The 25,199-nt window shown below is 42.2% G+C and overlaps 1 protein-coding gene across 2 annotated transcripts; it reads left to right on the forward strand.

Annotated features, from left to right (window-relative positions):
- Positions 1 to 21,018: 21,018 nt before the first annotated feature.
- On the forward strand, positions 21,019 to 24,730 carry LOC115172448 (b(0,+)-type amino acid transporter 1). Of its 2 annotated transcripts, none has more exons than XM_029729898.1 (6): positions 21,019 to 21,781; positions 23,364 to 23,497; positions 23,586 to 23,715; positions 23,820 to 23,944; positions 24,035 to 24,122; positions 24,279 to 24,730. In XM_029729898.1, exons 1-6 carry the CDS (start codon positions 21,083 to 21,085, stop codon positions 24,507 to 24,509), a joined length of 1,407 nt encoding a protein of 468 aa, XP_029585758.1. In that variant the 5' UTR covers positions 21,019 to 21,082; the 3' UTR covers positions 24,510 to 24,730. The 2 variants fall into 2 exon arrangements, with proteins under 2 accessions (XP_029585758.1, XP_029585757.1); XM_029729897.1 differs by lacking the exon at positions 21,019 to 21,781 and adding an exon at positions 21,808 to 23,278.
- The last annotated feature ends 469 nt before the right edge of the window (positions 24,731 to 25,199 follow it).

A 25,199-nucleotide genomic window follows, 5' to 3' on the forward strand; every position in this document is an offset into this window, starting at 1 on the left:
GTTGAGCATAAAAGGTGTTTTCATTGGACTATTTCACTCCAGGGGTGGAAATACCAACAGGAAACATGTCTCTGGCAGTAGTAGCAGGCTGGTGTCATGGCGGCGTGCCTTGTTGAAGAGGAGGACTCAGCCAGTGGCTCCGGTGAAGCGGGTGGAGATGAGTTCCGAGCTGTTGGTCAGGATGGTGTCACATTTGGCGCAGGCGAAGAGTCGTGTGCCTCCACACTCACCTGCAGGACCAGAGGGAAGGAGTGGGTTAATGCTGATCTCTGAAAGATAAGATGGAGAATTTAAATGACACCTCTAACGTTACACTCACATCAATGGCAACTGCCATACAGGCTCTAACCACACTCACTCACTCACTCACTCAGTCTTTCATGGCCTTCTTGTCAAACTCAGTAACGCCATATCTAGCAAACGACGTCGATGGCATCTAACGTTTGAGAAAGTCGAAAACCATGATATCATGCCCTAAACACAACCCGGTCTTAATGTTCAAAGTCTTTTCGATTAGTTGGACTTTAGCTAGATGTAGTTAATATGTCCTTTTCCATGTTAATAATTTTATTCCCTCAAGTCTGTTTTTGTTCATTATCGCTTTGTTGTTGTTCTCTCTCAGCTGTTTCTGTGGATTCTGTATAAACATCCGGTACATAAACGCAGAGAGGAAAAGCGAGAGGAAAAGCGAGAGGTTTGCTCCGCCTAAAATCTGTCCATCAAAATAAGCCCACGAAGTGAGGAAATATATATATATATATATATACACACACACACAGTTGAAGTCAGATGTTTACATACACCTTAGCCAAATACATTTAAACTCAGTTTTTCACAATTCCTGACATTTAATCCTAGTAAAAATTCCCTGTCTTAGGTCAGTTAGATCACCACTTTATTTTAAGAATTTGAAATGTCAGAATAATAGTAGAGAATTATTTATTTCAGCTTTTATTTATTTCATCACATTCCCAGTGGGTCAGAAGTTTACATACACTCAATTAGTATTTGGTAGAATTGCCTTTAAATTGTTTAACTTGGGTCAAACGTTTCGGGTAGCCTTCCACAAGCTTCCCACAATAAGTTGGGTGAATTTTGGCCCATTCCTCCTGACAGAGCTGGTGTAACAGAGTCAGTTTTGTAGGCCTCCTTGCTCGCATAGGCTTTTTCAGTTCTGCCAGTAGTTGTCGAGGGTGCAACAGGTCAGCACCTCAGGAGTAAATGTCAGTTGGCTTTTCATAGCCGATCATTGAGAGTATCTCTACCGTTCCTGCTGTCTCTAGAGAGTTGAAAACAGCAGGTCTGGGACAGGTAGCACGTCCAGTGAACAGGTCAGGGTTTTGTAGCCGCAGGCAGAACAGTGGAAACTGGAGCAGCAGCACGGCCAGGTGGACTGGGGACAGCAAGGAGTCATCATGCCAGGTAGTCCTGAGGCATGGTCCTAGGGCTCAGGTCCCCCGAGAGAGAGAAAGAGAGAATTAGAGAGAGCATACTTAAATTCACACAGGACACTGGAGAAATACTCCAGATATAACAGACTGACCCTAGCCCCCCGACACATAAACTACTGCAGCATAAATATTGGAGGCTGAGACAGGAGAGGTCAGGAGACACTGTGGCCCCATCCGATGATACCCCCGGACAGTGCCAAACAGGCAGGATATAACCCCACCCACTTTGCCAAAGCACAGCCCCCACACCACTAGAGGGAAAACTTCAACCACCAACTTACCATCCTGAGACAAGGCCGAGTACAGCCCACAAAGATCTCCGCCACGGCACAACCCAAGGGGGGGCGCCAACCCAGACAGGAAGACCACGTTAGTGACTCAACCCACTCAAGTGATGCACCCCTCATATGGACGGCATGGAAGAGCACCAGTAAGCCAGTGACTCGGCCCCTGTAATAGGGTTAGAGGCAGAGAATCCCAGTGGAGAGAGGGGAACCGGCTAGGCAGAGACAGCAAGGGCGGCAAGGGTGGTGCTTAGAAATTCTAGGGAGGCCTGCGTCTTGTGACCATGTAATGCTTTGTAGGTTAGCAGTAAAACCTTGAAATCAGCCCTTGCCTTAACAGGAAGCCCCCCCACAAAAAAGTCAATACTTTGTAGAGACACCTTTTGCAGCAATTACAGCAGCAAGTCTCTTGGGGTATGTCTCTATAAGCTTGGCACATCTAGCCACTGGGATTTTTGCCCATTCAAGGCAAAACTGCTCCAGCTCCTTCAAGTTGGATGGGTTCCGCTGGTGTACAGCAATCTTTATGTCATACCACAGATTCTCAATTGGATTTAAGTCTAGGCTTTGACTAGGCTATTCCAAAGCATTTACATGTTTCCCCTTAAACCACTTGAGTGTTGCTTTAGCAGTATGCTTAGAGTCATTGTCCTGCTGGAAGGTGAACCTCGGTGCCAGTGTCAAATCTCTGGAAGACTGAAACAGGTTTCCCTCGAGAATTTCCCTGTATTTAGCGCCATCCATCATTCCTTCAATTCTGAGCAGTTTCCCAGTCCCTGCCGATGGAAAAACATCCCCACAGCATGATGCTGCCACCACCATGCTTCACTGTGGGGATGGTGTTCTCGGGGTGATGAGAGGTGTTGGGTTTGCGCCAGACATAGCATTTTCCTTCATGGCCAAAATGCTAAATTTTAGTCTCATCTGACCAAAGTACCTTCTTCCATATGTTTGGGTAGTCTCCCACATGCCTTTTGGCGAACACCAAACGTTTTTTCTTTAAGCAATGGCTTTTTTTCTGCCCACTCTTCCCGTGAAGCCCAGCTTTTTGGAGTGTATGGCTTAAAGTGGTCCTATGGACAGATAATTCAATCTTCGCTGTGGAGCTTTGCAGCTCCTTCAGGGTTATCTTCGGTCTCTTTGTTGCCTCTCTGATTAATGCCTTCCTTGCATGGTCTGTGAATTTTGGTAGGCGGCCCTCTCTTGGCAGCTTTGTTGTGGTGCCATATTCTTTCCATTTTTTAATAATGGATTTAATTGTGCTGTGTGGGATGTTCAAAGTTTCTGATATTTTGTTTTATAACCCAACCCTGATCTGTACTTCTCCTCAACTTTGTCCCTGACCTGTTTGGAGAGCTCCTTGGTCTTCATGGTGCCGCTTGCTTGGTGGTGCCCCTTGCTTAATGGTGTTGCAGACTCTGAGGTTTTTCAGAACAGGTGTATATATACTGAGATCATGTGACACTTAGATTGCACACAGGTGGACTTTAACTAATTATGTGATTTCTGAAGGTAATTGGTTGCACCAGATTTATTTAGGGGCTTCAGCGTAGCCTAGTGGTTAGAGCGTTGGACTAGTAACCGAAAGGTTGCAAGATCGAATCCCCGAGCTGACAAGATACAAATCTGTCGTTCTGCACCTGAACAAGGCAGTTAACCCACTGTTCCTAGGCCGTCATTGAAAAAAATGTGTTCTTAACTGACTTTCCTAGTTAAATAAAGGTAAAATAAATAATAATAGCAAGGGGGTGAATACATATACATGCACCACTTTTACATTTTTATTTAAAAAAATAATTGAAACAAGTTTTTTTTTTTTTTTCATTTCAATTCACCAATTTGGACTATTTTGAGTTTGTCCATTACATTAAATCCAAATAAAAATAAATTTAGATGACAGGTTGTAATGCAACAAAATAGGAAAAACAGCGAGGGGATGAATACTTTTGCAAGGCACTGTAGTTGCAAAACAAATTGAGAATCAATGCACGTGCATAATGTGGTGTGAATAAATACAACAACACTTGCGAACAGTTAAGTTGATATGTGAATTAATTCAATAAGATTTTCAAGATTGCAACTTTACTGAACAAAAATATAAACGCAACATGTAAAGTTTTGGTCCCATGTTTCATGAGCTGAAATAAAAGATCCCAGAAATGTTCCATATGCGCAAAATGCTTATTTCTCTCACATTTTGTGCACAAATTTGTTTGCATCCCTGTTAGTATTTCTCCTTTGCCAAGATAATCCATCCACCTGACAAGTGTGGCATATCAAGAAGCTGATTAAACAGCATGATCATTACACAGGTGCACCTTGTGCTGGGGACAATAAAAGGCCAGTCTAAATTGTGCAGTTTTGTCACACAACACAATGACACCGATGTCTCAAATTTTAAGGAAGAATGCAATTGGCATGCTGACTGCATGAATGTTCCCCAGAGTTGTTGCCAGAGAATTGAATGTTAATTTTTCTACCATAAGCCGCTTCCAAAGTTGTTTTAGAGAATTTGGTAGTAGGTTCAATCGGCCACACAACCACATACCACGTGTAAACTGCCAACCCAAGACCTCCACATCCGGCTTCTTCACCTGCGGGATCGTCTGAGACCAGTCACCTGGACAGCTGATAAAACTGAGGAGTAGTTCTGTCTGTAATAAAGCCCTTTTGTGGGGAAAAACTAATTTTGATTGGCTGGGCCTGGCTCCCCAGCTAGCCATGAGGAATCAGGAATGTGGAATGAGGAATCTTTAAGCATACACAATACATGAACATAAACTGTGTACGTGTAATTCTGTGCCGTGTGTCTTTTCGTCTCTGAATCTAGCTGGAACTTTGATCTCTCTACCTAGTTGTTTGACACGGTTGTGGCTCTCTGAGGTGTGTCAGGCTGGTATGTGATCTTGTTAGATGCTGACTGATTATCATCATCCGCGTGAGTGTTTGTGATCCCAGAATCAGCACTAATGTCTCTCTCTGACTCCGTTTGTAAAAACGCTTGTTCGCCTGTTTTCAGCAGATGCTTTCTGTTTCTCCTGTAGATTCGTCCATCCGGCGTACGAACAACAAATTACATTGGCTGCTCTTGTCTGTTCAGCACGGCACCTGGCTGCCACACATCTCCTCTCTGGATCCTGACGTTGTCTCCTGCGTGTATGTCTGGTAGTTGTCTCGTTTGTCTGTTGTAGTAGCTTTTCTGTTTAAGCTGTCTGTTCTTCAGCTTGTCTTGGATTTGAACGTTACCTTCAGGAGTCAGTAGGGTGGTAGAGGTTGGCAACTCGGACTTCAGCCGTTGTCCCATTAGTAGTTGTGCTGGTGATAACCTTATGCCCTCTAGTAGTGTGTTGTGGTACTCCAGCAGAGCTATGTAGGTGTCACAGTTGCTTCTTTGCGCCTTCTTGAGTAGGTTCTTGACCATTTGCACAGTCCTCTCCGATTGTCCATTTGACTGAGCGTGTCCTGGATTGGAATTTATGTGCTCGAACTCCCAGCTTTCAGCAAAGCATCTGAACTCGGTGCTTGCATATTGTGGACCATTTTCGGAAACAACAACATTTGCTATGCCATGCCTGGTGAATGTAGACTTCATGGCTGTGATGACACCTCTGCTCGTAGTTTCCCTCAGTTTGGTGATCAGTGGATATTTGGAGTAATGGTCGACACAGAGAAGATACTCTGAGCCGAGGTAGTGAAACAGATCAGTGCCGATCTTTGCCCATGGTCTTTCTGGTGGAGTGTGTGGAAGCAAAACTGGATGCAGTCTATCACAGTGCCATCCGTTTTGTCACCAAAGCCCCATACACTACCCACCATTGCGACCTGTACGCTCTCGTTGGTTGGCCCTCGCTTCATACTAATCACCAAACCCACTGGCTACAGGTTATCTACAAGTCTCTGCTAGGTAAAGCCCTGCCTTATCTCAGCTCACTGGTCACCATAGCAGCACCCACTCGTAGCACGCGCTCCCACAGGTATATCTCACTGGTCACCCCCAAAGCCAATTCCTCCTTTGGTCGTCTTTCCTTCCAGTTCTCTGCTGCCAATGATTGGAACGGACTGCAAAAATCTCTGAAGCTGGAGACTCATATCTCCCTCACTAGCTTTAAGCACCAGCTGTCAGAGCAGCTCACAGATCACTGCACATAGCCCATCTGTAAACAGCCCATCTATCTACCTACCTCATCCCCATACTGTATTTATTTATTTATCTTGCTCCTTTGCACCCCAGTATCTCTACTTGCACATTCATCTTCTGCACATCTACCATTCCAGTGTTTAATTGCTATATTGTAATTACTTCGCCACCATGGCCTATTTATTGCCTTAACTTACCTCATTTGCACTCACTGTATATAGACTTTTTGTTTTCTTTTGTTCTACTGTATTATTGACTGTATGTTTTGTTTATTCCATATGTAACTCTGTGTTGTTGTATGTGTCGAATTGCTATGCTTTATCTTGGCCAGGTCGCAGTTGCAAATGAGAACTTGTTCTCAACTAGCCTACCTGGTTAAATAAAGGTGAAATAAAAAAATTAAAATTAAAAAACAATAGCTCTCTCGGATTGCTGTTCTTGTTCTTGTTGGCGAGACACAATGTCCTCAATCTGTGTTGACATACCTGGCCAACATATAATGCCTCTTGCTCTTTCTTTACTTCTTTACACTTGACTGTTCCCAGATGTGATTTGTGAACTCTTCAGCATTTCTTGTCTCAGTTGATTTGGTACAATGAGCTTTGCGGCTTTGAACATCAGTCCTAATGTGTAGCTGATTTCCTCCTTGAACGTCCATTATGGATGGATTTATTTGGGACTATGGAAAGTAGTTCCTTCTCAATCTGAGCATATCTACTTTGACAGTCTGTGAGTGACCGAGAACCACATGCAACAGGTCTACCATCTTGGAGTATGACTGCTCCTATACAGTACTTCATGAACTGGCATCTACTTACAGTAGTAGGTGTTTATTAATGTCAAAAAATGTCAGTGTTTCCACGTTTATTGCCGGTCTTTTGAGTTTATCAAAACTGTTCTTCTGTTTTTGTTCCCAATGCCGTTCAGTTTCACTCTCCGGTAGCTTACTGAGTGGTGCGCTAACCTCAGACAGGTTAGGAATTAATTTGGCAAGATACTGTAGCATTCCCATGAATCTAGTCAAGATGGCCACCAGATCCTCAAAGTCTTTCAGTATGTCATTGTCTTTGACTATGATATCATGTATTCTCTTCACAATGCCTAGTTTTTGACATGTATCTCACCCGAGAATTGCTGGAGCATCTCTTTCAATAATCTGGAACTCAACCATGTCTCTCTGTCCTTTCTACACACAGGTTAATGATTTATGACCCAATGGTGACATCTGGTAGACAGAATAGGTAAGGAGTTTGCAGGTAGACTTATTCAATTTCTTTCTCAGTCCAAGTGAATTGAAGATCTTTGAAGATATTATGTTGCACTGAGCACAAGTGTAAGCTTGAATAGCACATCTTTGTTGTTCATTCTCAGTTTCTCAGTCCATTTCTCTTTGCCATTGTCCATATCTGCAGTGACAGCTTCAATTTGTTTTATTTTTCCAGTCATCTCAACTTCAACTGTGCCAAGGAACATACTGTCACTGTCCTAATTGCTCAACTGCCTGCATTTTCCTTGGTTGGCTCTGCTGGCTCTGTGACTTGCAGATTTTGGCTGTGACTCTTCTTTTGTGAATCTTGAGCTGCCTTTTCTCTGTTCTTGTTGAACCTCTTTACAGGTTTAACTTTTCTTATCTTGTGTACATTTTTACCTGACTGGACGTGATTTCACTGGCACGACACACATCAATAGCTTTAGCCAATGTGAGATACGCTTCTCTCAACAACCTGCCTCTTACTTGGTCATCTTTTATGCCACAAACGATTCTCTGTCTTACTCATGCAGTTGACCGAACACACAAGTCTTTTGCTTTGTTCCTCAAGTCAGTGACGTAAGCATCAATACTTTCTGAAGGCCCCTGAGCCCTCATGAAAAACATGTGTCAAATGTAAGCTAGGTTCCTCCTGGGTTCACAATAGTCTTTGAATTTCTGTTTCACCGAGGCAATCTTGTCTTTCACGCCTTCAGCAAATTCAAACGTGTTGCATACCTTGATTGCCTCCTCTCCCGCAACGTGTAAGAACGTAGCATATTGCAATTTTTCCTCCTTTTCAGCAACGCCACAATTAAAACTTTTGCAACCAAATCTTCCGGTTTTCGGCAAGATTTTCTTGTAGACACAAGCTGAATGGTAGTTGTAACAGAGCCATCTATTTTTTGGTGGTTTAGTCTGACAGCATGTTATGTTGTTACAATATTAATTGTAACTGTCTAGAACTCGAGAGGGGTCCAGCTGCGACATCATATCTCAGACCAGTCATCACTCAGAGTCTCTATTTTGCCACCTACTGATATGTCATCTCTCAGTGCAGTGCATCGCTCAGGAAAAGTGGGTGGTCATTTCGAAAGGAACCATATAAAGAGAAGAGGGGGTTTCGAAAGGTGCCACTCAAGACATTGTTAGGGTTATCGGACGTTAGTCATGGTCTACAGAGATGACAGTAAGGAATTTCAGTTATGCAAAAAAAAATAGTATAGTCACTCACTGTGAGCTGTGTCTTTGAACGTTACCTACCGGTAGCCATGTATGTAACATTACGTTTTTTGTAAATGTAAATGCTAGCTAAGGTTAGCTACCTTACCTTATAAAAAATGCATTCATTTTACAATGTATTATTTATTATTGAATATTGAATAATAATAATTGAAATATCAAGTCATGGCGGTTCTAGTGGTTATGGAATTCCAGCGCTTCTAGTTTAAAATACTCCTTTCGAAATCCCCACTTCTCCTTATATGGTTCCTTTCGAAACCCCCACTTCTCCATATATGGTTCCTTTCGAAACGCCCACTCCTTTCGACACCCCCACTTCTCCATATATGGTTCCTTTCGAAACGCCCACTCCTTTCGAAACCCCCACTTCTCCATATATGGTTCCTTTCGAAACGCCCACTCCTTTCGACACCCCCACTTTTCCTGAGAGATGCACTGCACTAAGAGATGACATATTGGTAGGTGGCAGCATATGGACCCTGAGGGATGACTTCTCTGAGAGATAACTTCGCAGCTGGACCCTATTAGACTCTCCAGTTTACCGAAGTACAGTCTGAATACACATCACGTCACTCCAGTTCAGCTACGGATACCTGAATAGTACATCACAGTTATCTAGCTAGCATTAGAGGCTTCTGGCTGGCCTGTATCTAGTGGTTCATACATTGTGTATCAGAGCAATAGGTCTGATGTACTTGTCTTTTAGTAGAGAATAACATTAGAAAATAATTGTTTGCTCTGTGTATATTTGGTGTGTAGTTGGTTGACTTTGCTAGTTAGCAAGCTGAGATATTTTCTCAAGTTGGCTAACGTTAGGAGGCTAGATCCCTGCAGTGGCGACCCGTCATCATTTATTTTGCCTGTTTTGCATGTTATTTTGGCATTAATACGTGTCACATATCAGTTTGCAAACAATGTAAAAAAAAATGAAATCATAAAGTTAATAAAGCCACATACAAACATGGTCTCTTTTTTTCTTTCTTGAGTAAGGCAGCTCCAAAATGCAGTTATTTCAGCCTAGCTCAGTGCTTTCTGTGGTGGTGGAAAATACGAAGCATAGGGTTGGTAATGTTCTCTAGTTGCGCTGTGATTGGCTCAGTGTTCTGTCACTCATGGGGACACTACATCAACGCATAATCTAATGGGGGGAGCTCAAAAATTCAACCACCTTGGATGCTGCCATAAAGTTACATTAGAAGTGCCAATCCAAGAAGGCTCAAAGTCATTGGCCACAGATAAAATGATGTCAAATCACATGATATCTACAGTAGCTTTGATTGGACTGATATCAACATCATACTTTCAAAAATCTTAGCAAACAAGCTAGACAAGTAGTCATCATCATGAATCACGTCGACAATCTACTTGCAAATCCTTTTCAATCCTTGTCATATGATGATAAATTATGCATAAAATGTATCGGTGCTCATCGGCCATTGGATATAAACATTACACAACAAGTTGAAAATCGCAAGTTCAACAATGAGTGGTTTGGAAGAAATCAGTGGCTAACTGACTGGGAAAATACTTTTTTAACGGTCTTCCAACTCTGCATTCCAAGTCAGGAACCCACGCCTCTTTCTACACCTACGACCTGAAGATCCCTGATGTCATGATTCAACCTTTTTCAGAGTTCCCAGCTGTCTTGAAAGCACCATAAATTCAGAGAATGCCAGACTTTGATTACAAAGTTTGAAGACAAAATGTGCCCACAAGAAGGACCACCACGCCACCTTCCTGTTCAAGTGAGCACAGCACAACAAGGCGAGTCCAAAAATATATTGTATGCTGCTACATAAATGATGTAATATGCCAAGGAGATATGTATACTGTAGATAAGAAAGTAATACTAAGTGTATGTTGTGTAGTAAACTGTTAGTAGCCCATGTGCCTCACCCTAATAATTTGGTCCCTTTCCCCTTCATAACTTAGCCTACTGTTCTGACTTTGTGGTGCACATGTAGCCTATAGCCTGTTTAAGAGAAATGTAATCATTGAATATTGTAAGAGCTTTCATTGTCTGCTTATATGCCCCATTTATTTATCCTACGGTTCTGGCTTGGTGTACAGGGAGAACACTGTAAGTACGGCCCATGTTCTGAATTCTGTCACTGTACATTTCAAAAGTGCTGAAAAATAGTTATATTGACTACGTCCGTCCTAGTTCGCTCATTAATATCTTAATCTAAATTACTTATCCGCTCATCGCCCCCTTATGCCATATTTTGTACATCTCAATTGTCAGTAGAAACCACATTTGTTTAAGCAAGTCAGCCATATCAGCTATGTTTTTTTTAAAGGCAGTAAATGAGGCTGAATGAACTGATTCGCTGCCAGACAAGGCTCCGCTGACAGCCAGGTGTAGCAGTGGTAAGGATTCACTCCATGGTGCTGAAAAAAAACCTCTGCTGTTGGGACAACTTTATGTAGGCCCTAACAGTTTGTGGGCACCGTTTGTCACTGTTATAGTTCAATTAATGTATTGATTAGTGTTGCTTTGTTTTGCATAGTGACTTTGCTGGCATGCCTCAAGATGTACATGCTAAAATCGCCACTGGCTTCATGGAGAATCAAGACGAGGGGATGGGGAAGATTAGTACCCAGGCGAGATGAGCTAGCTCGATGCCAATGTCGAACCAATGCAATGATATTCATTTTATTGGCTTGCTATAGAGCTGCTTTTCCTGAAAATGTCTATCTCATATAGCTAGATAGTTGTTGTTGTTGTAGTGTCCGTTAAATGTTACAGTACAGCCACAACATCATGATCATGTAGTCTGCAGACCAGCGAGGAGGAGAAAAGCCTGCTTTGGGTGAGCTAGCTAGAACAACATCAACTAACTAGCTAACGTATAATATCAGATTAACATCAGATTTCTCCTATCTCCACAGTTCCTCTGTGGAGATAGGATAACCTTCCAGAAGGACAATCATCTCTGCACCACTCCACCAATCAAGCATTTATGGTAGAGTGGCCAGACAGAAGCCACTCCTCAGTAAAAGACACATGACAGCCCGCTTGGAGTTTGCCAAAAGGAACCTAAAGACTCTCAGATCATGAGAAACAAGATTCTCTGCTCTGATGAAACCAAGATTCAACTCTTTGGCCTGAATAAAAACCATCACGTCTGGAGAAAACCTGGCACCTCTCTACGGTGAAGCATGGTCGTGGCAAAATCATGCTGTGGGGGTGTTTTTAAGGTGCTGGGAGACTAGTCAGGATCGAGGCAAAGATGAACGGAGCAAAGTACAGAGAGATCCTTGATGAAAACTGCTCCAGAGTGGGGCGAAGGTTCACCTTCCAACAAGACAACGACCCTAAGCACACAGCCAAGACGACACGGGAGTGGCTTTCAGACAAATCTCTGAATGTCCTTGAGTGGCCCAGCCAGAGCCTGGACTTGAACCCGATCGAACATCTTTGGAGAGACCTGAAAATAGCCTTGCAGCAACGCTCCCCATCCAACTTGACAGAGCTTGAGAGGATCTGCAGAGAAGAATGGGAGAAACTCCCCAAATACAGGTGTGCCAAGCTTGTAGTGTCATACCCAAGAAGACTCGAGGCTGTAATTGTTGCCAAAGGTGCTTCAACAAAGTACTGAGTAAAGGGTCTAAATACTTACGTAAATGTCATATTCTGTCTTATATTTTTAATCAATTAGCCAAAATGTCTAAAAACCTCTTTTGCTTTGTCATTATGGGGTATTGTAATGTCGATTGATAAGGGGGAAAAAATGTTTAATCAATTTTAGAATAATAACAAATTGTGGGAAAAAGTGAAGGGGTTTGAAATCTTTCCAAAGGCACTGTACATGGATATCTCAATACTGTGCTCTCGCTCTCTGCATGTACTGTAAATGCATTGTGTAATATTAGTCAAACGGATTTCCAACATTTCCAGTTTGCAAGATTATCAATGTCGTTATATTTAGCTACCAAGTGTGAAGTCTTCGTGTCAACAGTAAATCTATTTTAGTTTTATGTAAACATTCTAAATTATGCAAATGTTTCTATCTCATTTCTCATAGCGACTGGAACGAGCTGCAAAAAACACTAAAACTGGACAGTTTTATGTCCATCTCTTCATTCAAAGACTCAATCATGGACACTCTTACTGATAGTTGTGGCTGCTTCACGTGATGTATTGTTGTCTCTACCTTCTTGCCCTTTGTGCTGTTGTCTGTGCCCAATAATGTTTGTACCATGTTTTCTACTGCTACAATATTGTGCTGCTGCCATGTTGTGTTGCAACCATGTTGCCTTGTTGTGTTGCTACCATGCTATGTTGTTGTTTTAGGTCTCTCTTTATGTAGTGTTATGGTGTCTCTCTTGTCCTGATGTGTGTTTTGTCCTATATATATATTTTTTTTAAATCCCAGCCCCCGTCCCCGCAGGAAGACTTTTGCCATTTGGTAGGCCGTCATTGTAAATAACAATTTGTTCTTAACTGACTTGCCTAGTTAAATAAAGGTTAAATAAAATAAAACAGCACTAATTTTATCTCTGCTCATCGATCCAAGCACTTAGACCTCACTACAGTGTCAAACATTGTATTGAGCCGAACCCAAAGAGTGTGTTGTTTTGTATAGGACTCACTGCTGGTGGCACTCCTTCCTGACCAGTCTCTTCATGGCAGTCTACCTGTTGGTCTACGACATGCACTACTTCTTCTCCAAGCTGCAGATCATCAGCCACCACCATCCTCTACTTCCCCATTGTCATGGTGCTCATATTCTTCTTCTTCACAAGGGAGTCGATGACAGTGCCACACTATGCAAGGCTAGACTCTGTAACAGGTTTTTGCGGAGGAGCTCAAACAAATGGGGTATCTCCTGATTTTCACTGTAACAAACACAGTGCTGTAGCTTTTGGCAGACTTTGGTCGATTCATCTGCAGTTTCCAGCCACCTTTCTCAATAGGAATTTTATCCGCCTTCAATAAATAGAAATTGGTGGTGCTGTAATAGCGAGCCGAGCCAGTTGAAACTATTGATGCCAGGGATATTGTTGGTGTCTGTGTGCTCCTGAAATGTGTGGCCCTGTCTGCTCTTTCATTAGTTTTGTGTTTTTATTCGTTTACCCACATGCTCTAAGTCCTCTGTGCTCTACCTAGATATTTTAATGGGCTGATGTAGGTAATACTAATATAGAGATAACCATTGTAAATGTATTTTCTCTTTATTGCGTTTTGCCTTTTTATGCCATTGTTTACTAAGCATATATAAAACATGTTGTTTCACTATATTACATATTCAACAATAAACATACTACACAACACCTTACAAGGGTATCTGTGATGATTCTTCCCATCCAAGTATGTTTGACGGCTATCTCTCCTGGTCAATTTAGTTTTATACGTTTAGGTTTTCAGCACTCAAGTCCACTTTACATGCATACTTAATACACATCTGAGGTTGACGAGTGCTAAACTTTTTAAAAAGGGGAGACGTTTACAGATCATAGTCTAGCCCAAAACTAATGACTGTTTCAGCATGTACAATTTATACATACAGCATCTTAGCAAACATTTAAAAATGTAACATATTACTGAACAAAAATATAAATGCAAAATGTAAAGTGTTGGTCCCATGTTTCATGAGCTGAAATAAAAGATTCCAGAAATGTTCCACATGAACATAAAGCTTATTTCTCTCCAATTTTGTGCACAAATTCATTTACATCTCTGTTATTGAGCATTTCTCCTTTACCAAGATAATCCATCCACCTGACAGGTGTGGCATATCAAGAAGCTGATTCAACAGCATGATCATTACACATGTGCACCTTGTGCTGGGGACAATAAAATGCCAGTCTAAAATGTGCAGTTTTGTCACACAACACAATGCCACAGATGTCTCAAGTTTTGAGGGAGTGTGCAATTGGCATGCTGACTGCAGGAATGTCCACCAGAGCTGTTGCCAGAGAACTTAATGTTAATTTCTCTACCATAAGCCGCCACCAACGTCGTACCGGCCTCACAACCGCGGACCACGTGTAATCACGCCAGCCCAGGACCTCCACATCCGGCTTCTTCACCTGAGACCAACCACCCAGACAACTGATGAAACTGAGGAGTATTTCTGTCTGTAATAAAGCAATTTTTCTGGCGAAAAACACTTTTTGATTGGCTAGGCCTGGTTCCCCAGTGGGTGAGCCTATGCCCTCCCAGGCCTACCCATGGCTGCGCCCCTGCCCAGTCATGTGAAATCCATAGATTAGAGCTTTGCATTTATATTTTTGTTCAGTACTGGATAATATTGAATCAAATGTTCAGAGATGGAGAACTCTCCCTATTTCTATCTTAGGTAGGGCCAACTTAAAAATGAATGTATTAACAAGGTTGATTTATTTATTCCAAGATTTACCCATTTCAATTCCATTCAATTTATTTAAGAAAATAAATGGCTAACTCTCCAACTTTATTTGGAATGGAAAGACGTCAAGAGTCAAATTGAATGTTTTACACCTACCTCATATGAAAATGCGTTACTGGGCCGCACAACTGCGCTCATTTAAACAATGGACAGCAGACTATCTTTGTGCTTGGAGGAGTATTGAAGCCATACACGTAATACCCTATGATTTAAAATATATTCACTACTTTGGGTCCAAGGCATTAAAGAAAAAACTGACCATCCAATGATTTTCAATTCGTATTTGGGAGAAGGTGCATAAATTCATGAAATGGAAGAAACCAATATCGCCAGGCACCAATATTTGGAACAACACAACCTTAGCTCCAGCATTTAATGGCAATACCTTTAAGTCCTGGTTCCAAAGTGGCATCATGAATTTTGAGCATATATATTATAATGGCTCTCTACTGTCATTCAATCAATTACAAGAAAAATATGAGTTATCCAAGACCAATTTCTTTAAATTCGGACAACTAAGAAATATTAGTCAATCGCTTCAAAAGAATCTGGATGGACCTAAAGCATCAAGCATTGAAAAAATACTGAAAGAAGCTGCAACGCCAAAGAAGCTGATTGCCATGATATGGGTTAAATGCATTTCTACCTGACAGCTCAGAAAACAGATCTCAAAGAAGAAATTGATGAGAACTATTGGCCACAGATATGTGAAAATGTTCCTATTTGCTCCTACAACCTTACACATAAATTATTGCAATTCAAGATAATCCATAGGACGTACTACACTCCTGCCAGAATACATGTAATACATCTAGAAATGTAATATCTGTTGGAGATGCAATTTTTTTTTTAAGGAACCCAATTATTATGCTCTGGTCCTGTGACAAACCGACATCACTTTGGGATAATGTCTGTGCAATCACATCATTGTGTCTAGGAATTTATATCCATTCATCTCCAAAAATACGTCTGTTGGGAAATATATACATTGAAAGTTTTGTAACTTAGGTCTAATTGCTGCAAAAAAAGGTATAGCTATCAATTGGAAAGCATCATACTAACAGTCAAGAACGAAACTGGAGGGCTGAACTTTGTAGTTACATTCCATTAGATTTTGTGTTAAAAAAAAAACAAGTTGGATAAAATCTGGAAACCATACATTGAACATCTTGAGGAGTGTGACCTTTCCCAACACTCTTAATCATGTTTGAATTTGATATTTAATATTGAGTTGCACCCCTGCATTGTTGACTCCAATGCAGTTGTGTCAAGTTGGCTGGATGTCCTTTGGATGGTAAACCTTTCTTGAAACACACTGGAAAGTATTGAGCTTGGAAAAATACAGCAGCATTGCATTTCTTGACACAAACCAGTGCGCCTGGCACCTACTACCATACCCCGTTCAAAGACACTTACATTTTATGTCTTGCCCATTCACCCTCTGAATGGTACACATACACAACCCATGTCTTAATTGTCTCAAGGCTTAAAAATCCTTCTTTAACCTGTCTCCTCCCCTTCATCTACACTGATTATAGTAGATTTAATGAGGGATAATAGACTATCCAGGTGAAAGCTATCTCATTGAAAGAGCAGCCTATAGGGATGAGGTCACAGACCTGACCATGTGATGCAAGGACAACAACCTCTCCCTCAACGTGATCAAGACAAAGGAGATGATTGTGGACTACAGGAAAAGGAGGACGGAGCACGCCTCCATTCTCATCGACGGTGCTGTAGCAGAGCAGGTTGAGAGCTTCAAGTTGCCTGGTGTCCACTCACCAACAAACTAACATGGTCCAAACACACTAAGAAAGTCCTGAAGCGGGCACGACAAAGCCTATTCCCCCTCAGGAGACTGAAAAGATTTGGCATGGGTCCTCAGATCCTCAAAAGGTTTTACAGCTGCACCATCGAGAGCATCCTGACTGGTTGCATCACTGCCTGGTATGGCAACTGCTCGGGCCTCCGACCACAAGACACTACAGAGGGTAGTGTGTACGGCCCAGTACGTCACTGGGGCCAAGCTTCCTGCCATCCAGGACCTCTATGCCAAGCGGTGTCAGAGGAATGCCCTAAAAATTGTCAAAGACTCCAGCCACCCTAATCATAGACGGTTTTCTCTGCTACCGCACGGCAAGCGGAACCGGAGCACCAAGTCTAAGAGGCTTCCAAACAACTTCTACCCCCAAGCCAAAAGACTCCTGAACATCTGCTGCTACTCTCTGTTGTTATCTATGCATAGTCACTTTAATAACTCTACATACATGTACATATTACCTCAATTACCTCGACACCGGTGCCCCCGCACATTGACTCTGTACCAGTACCCCCTGTATATAGCCCCGCTATTGTTATTTTACTGCTGCTCTTTAATTATTTGTTAATCTTATTTTTAGGTATTTTCTCAAAACTTCATTGTTGGTTAAAGGCTTGTAAGTAAGCATTTCACTGTAAGGTCTACACCTGTTGCAATGTTTTGTATACCCATTAGCTGTGTTCGAATACCCATACTAGCTTCTGGGCCGATTCAAGGTAGGGGTGGTATACAGAAGATAGCCCTATTTGGGAAAAGACCAAGTTCATATTATGGCAAGAACAGCTCAAATAAGCAAAGAGAAACAACAGTCCATCATTACTTTAAGACATGAAGGTCAGTCAATCCGGAAAGCGCTATGATGAAATTGGCTCTCATGAGGACCGCCACAGGAAAGGAAGACCCAGAGTTACCTCTGCTGCAGAGGATAAGTTCATGAGAACAATTTTGACACACACAATGTTTTATCTTATATATATATATATATATATATCTGCCTCTGATTGGTCTACACCTGTTGCCTATATACACTGCTCAAAAAAATAAAGGGAACACTTAAACAACACAATGTAACTCCAAGTCAATCACACTTCTGTGAAATCAAACTGTCCACTTAGGAAGCAACACTGATTGACAATAAATTTCACATGCTGTTGTGCAAATGGAATAGACAACAGGTGGAAATTATCGGCAATTAGCAAGACACCCCCAATAAAGGAGTGGTTCTGCAGGTGGGGACCACAGACCACTTCTCAGTTCCTATGCTTCCTGGCTGATGTTTTAGTCACTTTTGAATGCTGGCGGTGCTTTCACTCTAGAGGTAGCATGAGACGGAGTCTACAACCCACACAAGTGGCTCAGGTAGTGCAGCTCATCCAGGATGGCACATCAATGCGAGCTGTGGCAAGAAGGTTTGCTGTGTCTGTCAGCGTAGTGTCCAGAGCATGGAGGCGCTACCAGGAGACAGGCCAGTACATCAGGAGACGTGGAGGAGGCCGTAGGAGGGCAACAACCCAGCAGCAGGACCGCTACCTCCACCTTTGAGCAAGGAGGAGCAGAAGGAGCACTGCCAGAGCCCTGCAAAATGACCTCCAGCAGGCCACAAATGTGCATGTGTCTGCTCAAACGGTCAGAAACAGACTCCATGAGGGTGGTATGAGGGCCCGACGTCCACAGGTGGGGGTTGTGCTTACAGCCCAACACCATGCAGGACGTTTGGCATTTGCCAGAGAACACCAAGATTGGCAAATTCGCCACTGGCGCCCTGTGCTCTTCACAGATGAAAGCAGGTTCACACTGAGCACGTGACAGACGTGACAGAGTCTGGAGACGCCGTGGAGAACGTTCTGCTGCCTGCAACATCCTCCAGCATGACCGGTTTGGCGGTGGGTCAGTCATGGTGTGGGGTGGCATTTCTTTGGGGGGCCGCACAGCCCTCCATGTGCTTGCCAGAGGTAGCCTGACTGCCATTAGGTACCGAGATGAGATCCTCAGACCCCTTGTGAGACCATATGCAGGTGCGGTTGGCCCTGGGTTCCTCCTAATTCAAGACAATGCTAGACCTCATGTGGCTGGAGTGTGTCAGCAGTTCCTGCAAGAGGAAGGCATTGATGCTATGGACTGGCCCGCCTGTTCCCCAGACCTGAATCCAATTGAGCACATCTGGGACATCATGTCTCGCTCCATCCACCAATGCCACGTTGCACCACAGACTGTCCAGGAGTTGGCGGATGCTTTAGTCCAGGTCTGGGAGGAGATCCCTCAGGAGACCATCCGCCACCTCATCAGGAGCATGCCCAGGCGTTGTAGGGAGGTCATACAGGCACGTGGAGGCCACACACACTACTGAGCCTCATTTTGACTTGTTTTAAGGACATTACATCAAAGTTGGATCAGCCTGTAGTGTGGTTTTCCACTTTAATTTTGAGTGTGACTCCAAATCCAGACCTCCATGGGTTGATAAATTGGATTTACATTGATTATTTTTGTGTGATTTTGTTGTCAGCACATTCAACTATGTAAAGAAAAAAGTATTTAATAAGATTATTTCTTTCATTCAGATCTAGGATGTGTTATTTTAGTGTTCCCTTAATTTTTTTGAGCAGTATATATAATAAAAAATTGTGTCAATTTCGACCAGCCCACCCAACTAAACATTTTTCCAAAGTATTCCCACGCAAAACAGAGAGAAGTAGTTCTTTACAAATGTAAGCATGGTTTGAAAATGTAAAAAATATATCTGTTTGTGTCACGCCCTGACCGGAGAGAGACGGTTTATTTCTCTATTTTGTTAGGTCAGGGTGTGGGGTGGGCATTCTATGGTTTATATTTCTATGTTTTGGCCAGGTATGGTTTCCAATCAGAGGCAGCTGCCTATCGTTGTCTCTGATTGGGAACCATACTTAGGCAGCCCTTTTCCCTCCTTGAGTTGTGGGATCTTATTTTTGTACTGCTCGGTATAGCCTGCAAGACGTGACGGTTGTTTATTCATTGTTTATTATTTTGTTTAAGTGTTCTGATTTAAAATAAATTCCAGATGAACACTTACCACGCTGCACCTTGGTCTACTCCTTTAGACGATCGTTACAGTTTGGGCCCATGGCTGAATCTAGTTGATGATCTAGGGTGACGTAACTCATTTGAGTAGTACTGTATATAATGTTGAAACAATTTGTAAAAACGGTTAATCATGTGCAATGGGTGTACCAGATAATCAGGTGGTCAATCACACACACACACACACACACACACACACACACACAAAGTTGTCATTGGTGCAAAAGAAAAAAAGAAAACAGCAGTCCCTATCTAATCTGTAACAATCCATTGACACTGAAAGGTGGTTATAAAATACTTGGACACAGAAGTTAAAGTTTTTCTCTACAGATATCTTGTTGGTCTATGGTAAAAAATTATTGTTAAGGACACATTTCCTTCATGTTAATTTTCAGCTCAATCATATTTGTGAGGCTTGCCAGTGGGCAGGGATCTCACTGAGCTTTGTTGAATATCAAATAAAATCAAAAGTATTTATAAAGCCCATTATACAGCAGATGTCACAAAGTGTTTATAATGAAACCCAGCCTAAAACCCCAAAAGGCAAGCAATGCAGATGTAGAAGCACAGTGACTAGGCAACATTCCCTAGAAAGGCAGGAATCTAGGAATGCAAGTGTTCTTCATGTTGGCACTGTGCTGGCACTGTCAGTAATCATTATTGGAGGAGTGGTATTGCTCATCAAAGGCTTTCAGGATTATTTTAAAGGGACCAGGCATCAATCCAATAGGTATTGTTTTCTATAAGAGTCTGTGGTCCTACAATGGATGGAACAACTTAAATTGTGACAGAAGAGCTGAAACATCCTGAGGTAGAAAATAACAGAACTGTCACACATTGTAGAGCTGTCACACTTACATTAGCCTATAGAAACTGCACATTATAGTTATGTTAGTACTGATTTAAAGTACATACTGTAATACATCATATTTTCATTATATCTCATACAGGGTGATTTCAAAGGACCACTAAAAGTGGTTTAGGTATGCTGTGCCTGCATCTTTTTGGTATCTACTGTATTTTCAATAATGCAGCATGCTTTACTCCAAGGCTCAGGGAAGCATAACATGCCCTACTTTAACTGTGTCCCTGACACATAAAAAACAGTATACCTATTGATGATTTAGGGCCAACTCGGTTGATACCAAAGTGAAACATCATACATTTTAGTGAACCACCCTTCCTCTAAGCTATTTGAGGTACTACTACTGTTCCAGAATGTTTGAAATGATAGTATATGGGTATATATATTCCTGGTATGTTTCTTTCTTCTTTAGTAGGTTAAAGTTTCCTAGTAGATTAAAGCCGACAGCCTTGACTCAACTTAGTCCCAGTCTAGTAATAGTTAACTGATGTAATAGTAGGTGTGACCTTGTCCTGTACGGACAAAACATTTATGCCTCTCCCCAGTTTGGACCTCGTTGTTGGTAAAACATATCTGTTGAGAATAGATCTACTACCAAGTCTCAGGATGGCAGCTAAAACACAGAAACTCACCTTGAAGCGTGAGGTGGGGCTTATTGGTGCTATCTCATTCATTGCCGGGACCATGATGGGATCTGGAATTTTTATGTCCCCTCAGTCTGTGCTGGTCAACATAGGAAGCCCAGGAGCCAGCCTGGTGATCTGGGCAGCCTGTGGTCTGCTGGCCACGTTGGGTTCCCTTTGCTATGCTGAACTGGGCACTGTCATTTCTGAGTCTGGGGCAGAGTACATATATATTCTGCGGATATTTGGCCAAGTAATTGCCTTCATGTTTGTCTTTAGCTTCGTCGTTGTGATGAGACCTGCCAGTGCAACAGGGATAGCACTGAGCTTTGCTGAATATGCAGTGGCTCCTTTCTACCATGACTGTACCCCTCCAGAGCTGGTGGTCAAGTGTGTGGCTGCAGCAGGGATTTTGGTGTTAGCAATTGTGAACAGTATGAATGTACGTCTGGCTATGTTCATCCAGGTATTTTCCATGGTGATCAAGCTGGTGGCCTTGGCAGTGATAATTATTGGAGGTGTGGTGCTGCTTTTCAAGGGGAACACTGAAAACTTTGAGGATTCCTTTAAAGGGACCAATGTGGAAATCAGTTCCATTGGGATTTCTCTTTATCAGGGTCTGTGGTCCTATGATGGCTGGAACACTTTGAATTATGTCACAGAAGAACTAAAACGGCCTGAGGTAAGGAACAAATAAACAGTTTATAGTGTTTTGTCTGGATATTTCTGGAGTGCTACAATTGTATGTTTTACCTGGAGTAGAAAAAATAGACCATTTCATTTTTTGTACTACTGAGGTTACAGGCCACATGAAACAAACCAAAAATACTGAGTATAGAATATGCAGGAAAATCAACTACACCAATACCTGACAAAAAGTATAATTTATCGCATCCTGACAAAATGCTTTGATATTTGAACAATCCCACGGACAGCGATACTGTGTGCCCTTATCTAGATTGCATTTGATACACTGTCTTTCCATCTGGATCAGTCTAACATATAGTATGTCTGCAGACCAACATCATCAGCTAGGGGGCAAGTCTACACTCAGCTGTAATTTCTATATTCACATGGCTTCTGACAGCAATTGCATGTGGCTTTAGCACCAACACACATAACAATGGTGAGAGGTCAACCTTGGCCTTGATTTTTCCAACCCTCAGGGAAAGAGAAGAAATCTACGCCATCCATAAACATTTAAAGGAATAATCTAACTGTACGATGACATAGCATCCCCTTTTATCACTCTCCTAGGGGGGGGTGTAATCTTTATGGGAACCATTTTACAGCTATAAACAAAGACGACACAACAATATACTTTATTTAACCTGAGAAGTTAATATTAACTAAGGACTTTACACCCAGCATCAAAGATTAGCCAGGTGTTTGTCATAATTGTTCTTGCCTAAAAGAAGAGACGATCTATCGTTGACAACAGTTTCTCCTGTTGTTTGAATACATTTGGGGTCTGGCCATGGCAGAAACAGAAACAGAGAGGATTCAACTGAAGCGCGAGTTGGGTTTAGTCAGTGCTGTGTCATTGGTAGCAGGAACCATGATTGGATCGGGAATATTCATGTCCCCTCAGTTTGTGCTGTCATACATTGGAAGTCCAGGGGCAAGCCTGATCATTTGGGCATTGTCTGGCCTTGTAGCCATGCTGGGGGCACTCTCATATGCTGAGCTAGGAACCATTATTAAAGAATCAGGAGGGGACTTTATCTACATTCTTCGAATCTATGGACAGTTTCCTGCCTTCTTTGTGGCCTTCACCTTCCTACTATTGGTGAAACCAGCAAGCATTGCAGCAATATCCCTCAGTTTTGCAGAATATGCTGTGGCACCTTTCTACCAAGGCTGTTCTCCTCCTCAGCTAATAGTGAAGTGTGCTGCTGTTGCAGCCATCATGGTTGTAGCCATGGCAAACATCTTGAATGTACGTTTAGCCATGAGAATTCAGGTGGTCTTCTTGGTGGCTAAGCTATTTGCACTGATGGTTATAGTAATTGGAGGGATAGTGATAATTGCACAGGGCAATGTTGCTGTACAACAAAATGCTTTTGATGGTACGAACTTGGGTTTGAGCTCCATAGGGATGGCTTTTTACCAAGGCCTCTGGTCCTTCGCTGGCTGGTACAACTTGAACTATGTGACAGAAGAGTTGAAAAGACCTGAGGTAAGAATGCACTGTAATAAGTAATGCATTTCCTTACATGATCTTAAGGATGTAAACTATCTTTCTCCACCTTGCACCCTCTCAGGTAAATCTGCCCAGGGCAGTTATAATTGCCATCCCCATGGTAACCATGCTGTATCTACTAGTCAATGTGAGCTACCTGGCTGCCATGACGCCCAGAGAACTGATGTCGTCAAATGCAGTGGCTGTCACCTGGGGGTGAGAGAGCTTGACTCCATTCACACACCTCTCTCTCATTTCTTTACATTTGTGGTGAGCTGAGAAATTACCTAGTTGTCGTCAACAGGAATAAGGTGCTCGGGAGCTGGGGATGGGTGATGTCCATCGCAGCCGCTTTGTCTGCTTTCGGCTCCCTGAATGGAACATTCTTTAGTGGCGGCCGGGTGTGCTTTGTGGCTGCAAGAGAGGGACACATGGTGAGAAACACATTCGAGAGACAGACAATTTTAGCAAAACCTTTTTTTTCTGATGTAAGTGATAGTTTTTTATGTCAACATTTGTGTTTTTTTTCCTTCCCCAGCCTGATATTCTGTCCATGGCCCATGTGAATCGACTGACCCCCTCTCCAGCCCTGATCTTCACCACGGCTATCTCACTCCTGGTTCTCATCCCTGGTGACTTTCAGAGCATTGTCAACTACTTCAGGTAGTTTATGCTGACTTTAAAATTGCTCAATACATCAACTTTTTGTTGTTGCTTTATTTATCTCACATCCCTCTCCATTGATATTGCCAGTTTCACTGCCTGGTTCTTCTATGCAATCACTCTGTCTGGGCTCCTCTACCTCAAGATCAAGAAACCTGAACTTCCCAGGCCATATAGGGTGAGTCTCATACAATATCTCATTTCTACTTTTATTTATAAAGGTCTGAGTCCATTTGAACAAGACATTGGTTTATAACAATTTAATTACACAAATGGTCACATCTGCTGCCCACACCTCTTGTGAGCGTACCATTGTTTTTGTTTGTTCATCCAGGTTCCTATTGTAATCCCCATCTTGGTCATCATCGCAGCAATTTTCCTTGTGCTGGCACCTATAATTGACAACCCCGCGATAGAGTACCTCTATGTCACCTTGTTTATCTTTAGTGGTGTTTTGGTTTATGTGCCATTCATCCACTTCAAACTGTGCCCTGGACTGTTGGAGAAAGTCACTGTGTTCCTGCAGCTCTTCCTAGAGGTGGCCCCAGCAGACAAAAATCTATGATTTATTTTACAGAATATATGTCTGAGGATAATATGGTCTGCTGAGTAAAAATTGACAAAAATAAGTTTGTCTCAGATTGGCACCACCATAACCAAATTGTGAATGACTTTTCAATAGTATGTTCAGTGCCTTCAGAAAGTATTCATACCCCTTGACTTATTCCACATTTTGTTGTGTTACAACCTGAATTCAAAATTGATTAAATATATTTTTTCTCACCCATCTACACACAATACCCAATAACGACAAAGTGAAAACATGTTTTTAGAAATGTTTGCAAATGTATTGAAAATGGAATACAGAAATATCTAATTTCCATAAGTATTCACACCCCTTATCTAATTTACATAAGTGTTCACACACCCGAGTTAGAATTTATTTTGGCAACAACTACAGCTGTGAGTCTTACTTGGTAAGTCTCTAAGAGCTTTGCACACCTGGATTGTACAATATTTGCACATTATTATTTAAAAAATTCTTCAAGCGCTGTCAAGATGGTTTTTGATCATTGCTAGACAGCCATTTTCAAGTCTTGCCATAGATATTAAAGCCGATTTAAGTCAAAACTGTAAATTGGCCACTTAAAAACTTTCAATGTTGTCTTGGTAAGCAACACCACAGTATATTTGGCCTTGTGTATTAGGTTATTGTCAGTGGCGACCTATCATTCAGGGCAGGTGTGACACGCAT

Source organism: Salmo trutta, chromosome 33, assembly GCF_901001165.1.
Source record: "Salmo trutta chromosome 33, fSalTru1.1, whole genome shotgun sequence".
NCBI classification, from domain to species: Eukaryota; Metazoa; Chordata; class Actinopteri; order Salmoniformes; family Salmonidae; genus Salmo; species Salmo trutta.

Bases quoted from the DNA above. Each gene is read 5' to 3' on its own strand.
- LOC115172448 (XM_029729897.1), top strand. From the start codon at position 22,577: ATGGCAGAAACAGAAACAGAGAGGATTCAACTGAAGCGCGAGTTGGGT. The intron at 23,279-23,363 runs GTAAGAATGCAC...GCACCCTCTCAG, and splicing joins AAGAGTTGAAAAGACCTGAG to GTAAATCTGCCCAGGGCAGT. The intron at 24,123-24,278 runs GTGAGTCTCATA...TTGTTCATCCAG, and splicing joins AACTTCCCAGGCCATATAGG to GTTCCTATTGTAATCCCCAT.